The 12,152-nt window shown below is 36.9% G+C and overlaps 1 protein-coding gene across 2 annotated transcripts in view; it reads right to left on the bottom strand.

Annotated features, from left to right (window-relative positions):
- The window catches only part of SppL (signal peptide peptidase-like protein), a 280,619-nt gene that overhangs the window by 72,191 nt on the left and 196,276 nt on the right, over positions 1-12,152 (bottom strand). For both annotated transcript variants that reach the window (XM_090384387.1, XM_090384379.1), the window contains one exon: positions 4,504-4,592. In XM_090384387.1, the coding sequence (XP_090240513.1) occupies positions 4,504-4,592 (89 nt within the window). The remainder of the gene's footprint in view (positions 1-4,503; positions 4,593-12,152) is intronic.

The raw sequence follows: 12,152 nt of genomic DNA, 5'->3' as shown, positions 1-12,152 counted from the left end.
CTGCACATGTCTACCCAGTTCGGCTTTAAGCCCGAGTCTTCGACAGTAGAGGCACTTAGACATCTGCTGTACGGTGTGACCAGTTCCAACAGTAAATACTACCTAATCATCTCCATAGATTTTGCCAGGGCTTTCGACACCATTTGGTGGCCAAGTGTCCTGGCAAGGCTAAGGCGGGCCAACCTTCCCTGCAATTTGTATCTCACTATCAAGTCTTACCTTACCGACAGGAGTATTAGTGTCGTGGCACCCTATGGTAGGGTAAACCACAGTGTCTGCAGGGGTTGCCCCCAGGGTTCTGTCCCGGGGCCGCTGTTGTGGAACATTGTCTTGGATGAGTTCCTAGCCATGGACCTTGGTGACGTCCAAACCCAAGCTTTTGCCGACGACTTAATCTTGAAAATTGCTGCCGACAGTAGAACCCAGTTGGAGGTAAAAGCAAACCATGCCATCAAGATACTACAGGACTGGACCACCTTACACTGCCTAAAAATCTCACCAACTAAGACATCCTCAATCTTACTGAAAGGCACCCTTGACCTGCACAGGCCGCCTCAAATAAAGGTGAACAACACCACAGTGAAACTCCAAAGCCAGCTTAAGTACCTGGGGGTGATATTAGATTGTAATCTTTCCTTCAAGCAGCATCTCACACATCTAAGAACAAAGATAAGGAAGTACTCTGCACTGTTAGCACGTGTGGTCCGTCGTGTCTGGGGACTTAAACGTCGCGTCCTCTCCTTATATTATAAAACGACATTCCCACCAGCTATAACATATGCCTCTGCGGTTTGGTATCACAAGGCATCAACCGCCACAAATAGATGCATAATCGACTCAATCCATAGAACTATCCTGTTAACCATTACCAGAACCTCCTGCAGCACCACTAGCACTGTTGCCCTACAGGTCTTGGCCGGAGCCCTTCCCCTTGACCTGGACATCATACGTACTGGAAAAGCCTATTATATAAACAAAGGAATGCCTTGCACCCACCTAGACTACACAGTGGATAACAGTGCAACCCACAAGGCTGAAAAGAACAGGCTGCAGAAATACTTAAAAGAAACCTGGCAATACCGCTGGACAAACACAACAAAAGGGAATATCACCAAAAAGTTCATCCCGGACGTAGACAGAGTTTACCCTATTCTTCCAACCTGGCTGCAACCCAGACTTTACACGACTTACCTCCTTACGGGTCACGGGGCTTTCAATGCAAAGCTTACAGCATTGGGAATAGTGGAGGATCCGCGTTGTACTTGCGGGGAACAAGAAAGCTGGGTGCACATTATGTTTGAGTGTGCCCAATACGAAGACCTTAGATGCAGACTAATAACTAGAGTTCACTATCTACCGAGGGATCTTGAGTCACATCTACTAGATACACAAGAGGAATATTTAGCCTTAACTGATTTTGCCCAGGGATTATTTACCAGGCGCCAAACACTAACCGCCATATACAGAAGACTTTAAAGGAATGAGACAAAACAAACCTGCAAATAGCAGCGAGATGACACAGAGGAGCCGACTATACAGACCTTGGACTGAGTACAAAATGAACTGGGAAAAGACAAGTGACAATATATTGTCTAATCACAAGAGTCATGATTACCGCCAATGGAAGCGGAAAAAAAAAAAAAAAAAAAACACCTTTAAATAGTTGTGACATCAGAACAAAGGGACACTGCCCCCAGACCTTGCAGCATAGACCCACTATATAATGAAAAAAGGTAGCGTGAGGACTATCAAACATCACGGAAGGGATAAAACCCCATAATGACAGCCAGTAGACTTGATTATGACCCCAAGATAATGACCAGAAAATAGGACCCAGACCACATGCAGTCTGGAAGGATGACATCCCAGATTTAACCCCCTATTAGTGTCCCACCTAGATGAGACTCAACGGCCAGCTTTTTAGGGCCTGCAAACTGATGGAGACAACATACGGTGGCACTCTCCCGCCGGAACAGCCTATTGGCGACCCAAATCTGCACTCTCTTGAGCGGATCTTTCTTTCCAAACTCCTGGGGAGGAGAGGCTTGCCTCTCCTTGCCTCCCCAATTTTCTCACTCTGGCGGGGCACGGGCATGCCTCACTACGTGCAGGGGCTATCTACTCTGTCGGCCCCTTATTTCCAACTTCTTCCCCCCAGTCTTCATCCTTCCCCCAAACTTTTGTCTTGCACAGCGTTTAGCCCTACATTTCAAAATCAAAAGAGAACATCAAAATTCTTGCCCGAATCTATTTGGTTTTTAAAACTCACTTTCACCGCACAGCCCCACGTCGCGTACTATTAATACTAACTTGCTAAGTATCACTAATATCAACCTCGATTTATTTATTTATTATAATTATTATTATTTATTTATTTTATTTTATTATTTTATTTATTATTTTTTTTTTTGGTCCTAGCCACTGAAATCCCAGGAAAGTAAGTGGCAAGACCAGCCAGAGTACAAATATTGGTAACACCCAGCCGGCCTCCCTGTGGCAGGTATTGGTAACGTCGGGTCTCACTAGGGGCCCGGCGGCTAACAGGCCGGATGAACAATGGGCACAACAAACTACACAGTACATATTCAACACACACTTTTAAATCTCTGGCTTGTCCGATACAGAGAACATACGCGGAGATGGGAGAAATCCCAGGTGCCGTCAGACCCCGAACATACCTAATACCTAATATTAGTTTTCGAAGCCCCACTGACAACAAAGATCCTTTATGCAAACCTTCAGGTTTCTGATATTCGCGTAGTGCTGCATTAGTGCTTTTCCCCTGGTGACGGAAATTTGAAATAACTTTGTTTCTTCTACAAATCGCTTCCCCATACCCTAAATGATGTACCCACCAATTTTCACAGTGCTAACTTTAAACGTTTTGACACCATGGTCTCCTGAATAAGGGAACATTTTATAACCACCTGTACATCTGTTTAAGTTCACTTTTAATAAATCAAATAAGGGATATGATGAAGTGTGCTTTTTCAATCATTACCGTAGCTGCCAACTTTCAAGTTATGAAAAGGTGGAAATTAGGCATTTTTAAACAGAATGAAAAGAGTTTTTTTTTAGCCAAAAGGCAAAAAATAGTAGGTTTTTTGCTTGTTTTAATAAAAAATATCAAAAATGTATTGGGATAACTTGTTATATTTCATGCTTTCTTGTGCACATGTAAAACTGACAAAACTGATTTGAAAATATCTATTTCTTACCTTGAATGATACTGAGAAGTACTGGACACTTTTATTTTTTTTTTTTTTGCAAAATCAATTTGTTTTTTTTAATTTGGTTCAAAAAACTTCTCTGAATAGCATTATTGCATGACAAATTGGTTTCCAAATATATGCATAAATACATTAAATTAAATATTTAAGTTAATGCTACCAATAACTAATCATGTAACTTGCTACATATGAATTCTATTCATAGTTAGAAGACTTTCAACTGATGTAGGGAAACAGGCTTTGGTCTTAGGAATCCATAAAAGAAAGTCACTGGTCACCAAACAAGTCTGAAATTTGCCAGCTTTATTCATAAAGTCACACAACTTCTGCTGTGAGTGTATTAAATATTTTAAGTTATATCATTTCATTGTATCATATCAACATATAAATCACTTTGATGCAGAGTTAAACTTATACTAATGATTTAGTTGTTTGTTTGTTCCGCCAAATCCTTACACATCAACCTGTTTTGACATTCAACAAGAATGTCTCTGCACTTGTCTCTCACTGGTCTTTTGTAATTGCCATTAACAAAGGAAGATGACCTTTACTAATTTATTGTCAGAGAGGGCTATGTTTTGGCTCGCATTTCTAGACTATAAGTAGTGCAAGTTTGGAGTTAAAAATAAGTAATTTATTTATTTTGAAAACAAATCTTTAATTATAATAGTTTTTAATACATTTATTTCATTAATCTTTATTGCATTCTAAATTGAGAGAAAAAATTATCATCCATGGACCATATGTTTTGTATTTGGAATGAAAACATACAAAATAAAGTTTCCTTCTTTCATTTTTAATGGCTATAACTGAGCAATTACATCAAACTATTCTCTGGTGTTCATCATGGCCATATTCATTAATGGAATTATGGGTTTCAATTAATTAACAATTCCAAATTTTAATGCAGTTTTACTAATTATTGCAAAAAGAAAAAGATGAAGAAAAATAGTGCTTTTGCAAAAGATGGAGAAACTTTATGGTATCAACTCTATTATAATGGTGAGGTGGAGAAGGGGATCAAACTGAGTCAAAAAGAACAGATTTCTTGTCATAAATCCAAGTTGGCAGCTATGCATTACTGTGGGAATGAATCTGGTTAAAAAGCCCCAATGTAATCAAGCCAAATAACTGCCTCACTAAAATAATGCAAATATACATTATTTTCTCTATGCAAACCACGTGATAAAAAACTGGAACTTTAACAGCTTTAAAATAACTGAAATGAAGAAATAGTAAGGCCGAGAATAATTAATCTGAAGCAAATGCTTACCTTGGAAATACAAGTTTTCCAGGCAATGACAGCTTCGGAGCTTCCCTTACCACTCCTCCTAAATGGAACTTTTTTGCTACAATACCAACCTACAGAATGTTTCATACATTAACTTATCTCATTTAAAAATTCACGTGAAAAATAAAAGGGTTAAAATTATACTTGTACACAATACCCAAATATAAATATCATGAAAACATAAGAGAATGCTATTGAATTCTACAAAAAAAATAATAAATAAAATAAAGTGGATATAATTCTTATCAGCTACAAATGCACTGGAACTGAAGAACAGTATTATGCCGCAGAACTATTTAAATAACATAAGATGAAGTATTATGTATTAAAGATAAACAGGAAAGAAGCCATGTAAGGTTGTTCCAGGACTGAGTTGTTTACTTTCAAAAATATAGAACTTATCTCACATAAAGTGAGATGACGTTCTATATATCTGAAAGTAAAGAAACCATTCTGAAGAGGCTCCTAAAATGAGGATTAGCCTTCATCAACAAAAAATAATTCCGTTTCTTATTTCATCCTTTTTAAATGTTATTCTAATTTTTCCAACTGTGCTATTAGGGTAGCCATGGGCTAACAGATTTCCTTCTATTCTCTTTTTTTATGTGATGAGAAAATGTCCTAATGTTATGTAAATCAAAAGGTGCACTCCACTTATTCGTAATATATAAGGGTTTAGTTCTCTGATATAGAAAATGCTTAGTATCTTAGTTTATCAACTGTCAAATGATATTATAATTGAAAGACATCAAATGTACTGTCAATTATCTTGGCGAAATTAACTGTATTACAGTAGTTGGCATTTTGCTCAAGCAACTTTATGGTTTTGAATTTCAGCGCTGGAAGATTTTAAATCAATACCCTTGGTGAATATTAACCCTCTAGTAGTCATCTATGCTCCAATATTCGAGGGAGGGGGGGAGTGTAAAAAACTGGGAAAGGGTGAACTTTACAATTCTATTTATTCTGATAAAGAAAAAATAATACATTCAGTAAGCAGGCTTCTTACAAAAAAAAAAAAATAGCTACTTCACTTCCAGAACAGTAAAAGAAACCAAATACAATCCAAAACTATGAAAATAATATACAAGTGGGTCTCCAGCATGCTTTTTACACTAACACAAGTTTTTATGTCCATGCTTTGCCAATTAAAATATAATAAGTGATTAATATAAAAATTAAAGACATGCTAGAGAGACATTAAAATTCATACTGACATAATTCTAACAGATACCATATTTTAACAGTTAAATTACATTTTTATTTACTTATTTATTTAACTTTTTTTCTTTTCTTTTTTTTTTTTGGTACAAAGTCAACACTGCACCTGATTGTGGTCAACCCTACATTATTTACCTATCTGGTCGATGCAGGGTTGAAGAGATCTTAATTTTAAAGAAACAACAGGCATTTATAAAAAAAATTTATAGATTTTTTACCCTCTTTGGTCAGTAGTACTATTTAGTTATAGACACTAAAATATTTACAGTAATTACTGCACATGCATACACGTACACACCTATTCTAATTTGTTTCAATTTGATACCAGTTTCTGAAAGTTTATATAATGCAGCTGGAAATAGACTACCCTTTTTTTTTTTTTTTTTTTTTTGAAATTTTGTTAACAGATCAAATACATATCCAAGAGATACTATAACAATATATTTTTCCCAGAAATAATAAATCACAGCAGGATGCACTTATTTTTCTTTTCTGTCCAATGAAACATAAACAAAAATTGCTAAGTTTCTATTTAACATTAATTTTTGTCTATAACGTGGCTTCAATACTTGAAGAAAATTTGCTATTAGATTAAGTACACATCTAAGTGAGATGTTAAAACAATGTGGAGTTCAAAAACAGTTTTTTATTCCACACAATTTTTTTTTTAAATGAAAATCTATCTTTGTGCACAGCTAAAAAAACAAAAAGTAACTATAGCTAACATGAAAGAAACACAGGAAGGTCTTATCTGCACAAAAGCTCTGAGCCAACATTTTATTATTGCACAGCAAACTAAAATTAGCAATGCTTTTTTTTTTTTTTTACTTTTACCATAACTGATAGTTATGTATGTTAACAAATATCTGCGAATTGCTAATATTTCTGCAGGAGCCAGCCAAGAAGTAACATAAAAGATATACCTGTGAATGGAATGAACAACTTTGTCACAGTATGATTTAAGAATAATTTTGGTGTGAATAAGTACATTCTTTCCTGCATCATAAAATACATCTCAAACAGAAAAACCTGTGCACACATGAAATTCCGAAAGAAAAAAATAAAATAAAAATTACGTGGAACTATTTTGTGATAGAAAAATATCTTTTTCCAGACAGAACACAAAAAAACCACCTTATTAATACAAGTTTTTTTTTTTTTTTTTTTTTTTTTTTTGGCACATTGGCTTCTGTAGCCATAATGCACCTCCCAAAGTTTTTTCATTTTTTACTCTGATCCAAGCCGAGGCGGGATTCAAACCCACGACCTCTGGGTTGCCAGGCAGGTACTTTACATCTGGCTAGCCCGGTCGGCATTAATAAAGTGTTTTGTGTTCTGGCTTATGGTGTTTACAACAAAATGGAGCTGTTCGGATGATGTTTTATGACATAAGGGCAACTGTGGCCAAATTGTGTCCGTTCATAGTTCATTTAACTTATTACAGCTATTGAATTATATTGATGTGTATAAGCCAATCGACTCCAAATTTGTTTTCTTCTATGTTGTCACGATTTCCAAGGAAATGGGATAAATTCTGAGCTTAATTAAATCTGTAGAACAACTGGAAGGTGCTAGAGCAAATGGATGAGTAAAGAGGACACTACCAAAAAATGACTGAATGTGAGTTGAGTGTGACAGGAGGTGCACTGGGGTGGATTTTTCCCCAATAATAAAAAACAGGTGTGTAAGATGAGTGTGCCCAATCCTTAGTCTTGCCAATACCAGTTCTTGTCTGAATCTGGAGAGCCACAATTTTGGTTTTGTTTTATCTGGTAAAGTTTGTTGTTGCTATTACTTTGCCAAATCTGTGACCAGTTATCATAACTTGCCTTGCAAATTACAGGATTGTAATCCACATAAGCAACCTGAAGGTGTTGTGAGAATGGGGAAAGAGGTTGTTTAGTAGCAAGGTCAGTACTCTCATTTTCCAGAATTCTGGAATGTTCTGGGATCAAGCAAAATGTTTCTGATTGATTGGACTTGCTGCAGGAGATAATTGGTAGTGAATGATTTTTGTGGAATGAGAGGAAGAGAAATTTTCCTTTATGGCACAGACTGCACTGAAAGAGTCAGTATAGATTGGAGCAATTGAAATGGAAAGTTCAATAATCTGGTCAAGTGCTACTTTTATGGCATACAGTTCAGCAATGAAGATGCTGCATTCAGCTGATGATAATGCTGTAACTGTGAATAAAGGAAAATCTTCTGCAGCACCTACCATATTGTAAGTTTTCAACCCATCTGTGTATATTATACAGGCACTGGAGTCGAGGGTAACGAAGCTGCATGCAACTGTCCAATACTGGAAGATAAAAAATCCTTCCCCCATTGGCAAAAGTGGTTATCAAGAGAGGCAGGAGCATTTAACCATGATGGTATAGGGAGAGTTGTGGCCTGAGAAATGTTATTTAAATTAACATTCCAAGTTTGAAGAATTTCTTTAAGGCCAAGGTCCACAGGTTGGTTTTTCATTTGGCTTGATATCATAAAAGGAATCCCATGGCTATTATACAGGTATCAAAAAAAAATATGATGGGAAATTCTCTATCTTTGCAGCACAGTAAGACAGCAATGTTTTTCTTCAAAGGTGTAATGGGAGATCATGAACTTCAACATAAAGGATTTGGATAGGAGAAGTCCTGAAAGCTCCCAGGGCTTTCCTCAGAGCACTGTGCTGGATGCTTTAGCCATTCCAATGTGCTTCTCCTAGCTGAATCACATACCGGAGAACCATAATCTAAGCATGACTGGATTAGAGACTTGTAAAAGTGTAGTAGTGTGTACCAATCAGCTCCCCATGACATGGACGAGACTGACCGAAGTATGTTCAACTGTTTTACACAATCAGTTTGTAGATGAGTGAAATATGCTTGGAAATTTAGCTTTCTGTTTAATATCAGACTTAGAAATCTGATGATATAAACTAGTCCTATCAGACTGTTGTTTAGCTGTAGTTCAGAATCAGGATGGAGAGCACGTTGCTTACAAAAATGAGTAGTAGTATAGTAGATTTCTGCTCTGTTAGTTGATATCCATTGTGCGAGGTACAGGATTCAATTTTGTTTATGGTAAGCTGGAGTTGACATTTGACGATGTTCATGCTTTGTGACTGCCAGGAGATCTGCATATGTGTAAGCTTCAACAGTTTTGGGGATGTCTCGTGCCATGCTGTTGACTCAAATTGAGAATAAGTCTGTGCTGAGTATAGATCCTTTTGGAATTCCTTCTTCCTGAATATGAACTGTAGATAGTACGTTTTGATAGCGGATCTGAAAAGCGTGTAGGTGAAGAAAATTCTGAATTATCTCAGGGAAATGATCCCTTAACCCTAGATGGTAAAGGTCCATAATAATATCATGATGCCAGGTTTGATGAGTGTCAAATGCCTTTTCAATATCTAAGTTAACCATGACTATATGTTTCATGATAAAGGCATTATGAATATTGGATACGGCTTTAATGAGTACGTTGAGAGTGGATTTGTTCTTATGAAAGCCAAACTGATGATCTGATAAAAGATTCTCTAATTCTAAGGTCCATATAAGTCTCATATGAACCATTCTTTCAAAAATTTTTCCCATGCAGGTTGTAAGAGATATTGGCCCATAATTTTGAACTAAGGAAGGCCCTTTGCCTGGTTTTAGTAGGGCAAGAATGAAAGAATGGTACTAGGAAAGAGGATAAACATTTTCTGATCAGTAGAGTATATAAGTCCTCTTCAGGTAGTTGGTTTAGCATAATGTAATGAATGCCATCTGGGCTGGCAGCATTATTTGAAGAAAGTAAATGGTTGATTGTATGGAAGCAAAAGATGTGTGGAGAAGTTAATTTTGTGGTGTTTTGCATCTGATTTGATGTGTTGAAAGGAGACAGTGTAAAAGGAAGAAGCAGATACTGTCAAGAATGAATCTGCCGATGCATTGGAGATTTCTTTAGGAGCAGACAGATCTTTCCCATCCCAGCAGAATATTGGAGAGGGTAGTTGAAGGAATTTTCTATTTAGCATTTGTATTCTTCTCCAAATAAACCCTAAGTCAGTGTTTTTGCTGATAGTTGAGAGAAATATGATTCACAAGTCATGTTTAGCTTTCCGCCTAATTTGTCTTACACAATTAGATTACTGGTGGAAGAACTTATGAAAGTTGTTCCACGCAAGGCTTTTCTCACATTTGGCACCAGAGCAATTTGTATTCCACCAGTTGTTTCGGTGGGTGTACTTGTGAAGTCGTGATTTTGGAATGGAACTTACGCAGCAGTTAGAATCTGAGTAGTAATATAGGTAGTTACATCATCAACGGGCTGTTGTTGTTGAACCTAACTCATGTCTAACTGGACATGATGTATGGAATAGCTATGCCAGTTTTCCTTGTTGAACCTCCACGAAAATCATTCCTCAGGAAATGGAGGTGTCTGTGTTTGTAACAAGCAAATGATTGGAAAGTGATCACTGTGTAGAGGGTTGTTTATCACTGACCATGTCATACTCGGAAAGATTGATGGTCAGCAGATTGATAAGTCTATTACAAAGGTAGATCCTGTAGGTAGATGAATATAGGTGGGAGATCCACAGTTTAGTATATTTAGGTTGTTATTATTCAAGAACGTTTCAATCAATTTGCCTCTTGTGTCAACTGTGGGTGACCAGCGTAATGGATGGTGGCTACTGAAGCCACCAAAAACACACACTGGAGATTGGAGATGCTTAATAAGATTATCAAGTTCTGTATTTGAGTGGTTTAGAATGTAGAATATAAATGGAAACTAAGTTAACTGATATGCCAATTGAAATATGAGCTGCCACAGTTTCTAGAGCAGTTTGTAACCAAATATACCTAGAAGGTATATTTGAGTTAACAAGAACAGCTACTCCTCCAAGGGTAGGAGTTTCTGAGTTCCAGTCTTTTCTATACATGGTGTAATTTGCAGCTTGTGATGATAAGAATGTTTCCAGAAGACAACATACAGTCAGTCCTCGTATAACACGTGTTTACATCACACGAATTCGATTATACACGATTTATAAATAGTGGGAGGATGTCGTATGTAACACAAACCGAATTCACTTAAGCATAATTAGCCTTTGTGTTTACAAGAAATGGCAGTCGAACGTGGGAATCACCCTAACTGAAAGCAACACAATAGGAATGAAGAGAAGATTCTGAAAATGTATTTATGTTTTTTATATGATTGAAGATTTCAGTAAAGGGGAAACACATTTCACCATAATAAAGTAAAAACCCACAATTCCAGCTATTGGAAAATGCAATTAGATCCAATTTCCATTTGCAGAAATGCAAATTGTTTTTATTGTTTTATGGTAGTGCCCTCCGGAAATGTGCTTGAGTAAAATGTGAGCTAGTGAGGTGATAACAGTGTGTTTCTGCCTTTATGGTGTTGTTTATTCAGTTGCTACACGAGCGCAGCTTTGTTTATGTGTATCGAGCATACCTCCTCATTTTGTAATTGTGCTTTATTCCCTAAAATGAATAAAATACTTGAAAAAGCTGTGAAAAGGAAGCATACTGGCGATGATACTACAGATTCAGAGAGAAAAAGAAAACCAATATCAATAGATAGAGGCAGACTGGGTCAAAAATTCTTACCGGGGAAAACTTGTTGCAGCTTCATACTAATATTTATGGCCAGAATCACAATGGCCTCCATCAGCTTCGGGCCACCGGCCCACCACTGTTTCCCCCAGTAAGGTTTATGGCCAGTCCACCTCTGTCGATAGAGCAAAAATATGAAATTGTAAAGCACTTTGAGCAAAATGAAAGAACATGTGATATTGAGCATGGTTACAGACCTAAATGAGGCAACGCGAGAACAATTAGAAAGAAGGCAAAGAAAATAAAAAACAACTTTCATAGCAGGAACAACTCAAAGTGTAACAAAATCCATTAGATTAAGACACAAAGAATTGGAAGAGACGGAATGTCTGTCATCTGTTTGGATAGAAGATCAAACAAAGAACAAGTTTGCTTATGATAGAAGCAAAAGCATTAGCAATGTTTTACTACGTAATAATTGTAATAAAATACTTAGGAGTTAATCAGGCAGGTGAATGCCAGAAGTTTATCAAACTCTGGAAGAAAGCTAAATGATTTTGTAATATCTGAGAGCGAATTGGAGTAGAAATTGTTGAAAATGAATATAAGAAAGGCACGTGGGGTGGATGGGATCTATCCAGTTATATTAAAGGAAGCAGCAAAGGAAGTAAGCAAACCATTAGCCATAATGATGAAAGCTTCTTTGGACTCTGGGGAGTTCCCATGGACCGGAAATATGCAAATGTGTCCCCAATTCACAAATTTGGTTCCATAGGGTGACATGAGTAATTACAGACCTGTTAGTTTAACTTCTGTTCCAGGAAAATTAATGGAGATGCTGGCTAAGGAAGCAATGCAGGA

The sequence above is a fragment of the Mastigoproctus giganteus genome, chromosome 1 (assembly GCF_048544385.1).
Source record: "Mastigoproctus giganteus isolate SK-2022 chromosome 1, ASM4854438v1, whole genome shotgun sequence".
Lineage (NCBI taxonomy): Eukaryota > Metazoa > Arthropoda > Arachnida > Uropygi > Thelyphonidae > Mastigoproctus > Mastigoproctus giganteus.
The sequence above is the reverse complement of the archived record's forward strand: the minus strand, read 5'-3'. Positions and strand labels throughout refer to the sequence as shown.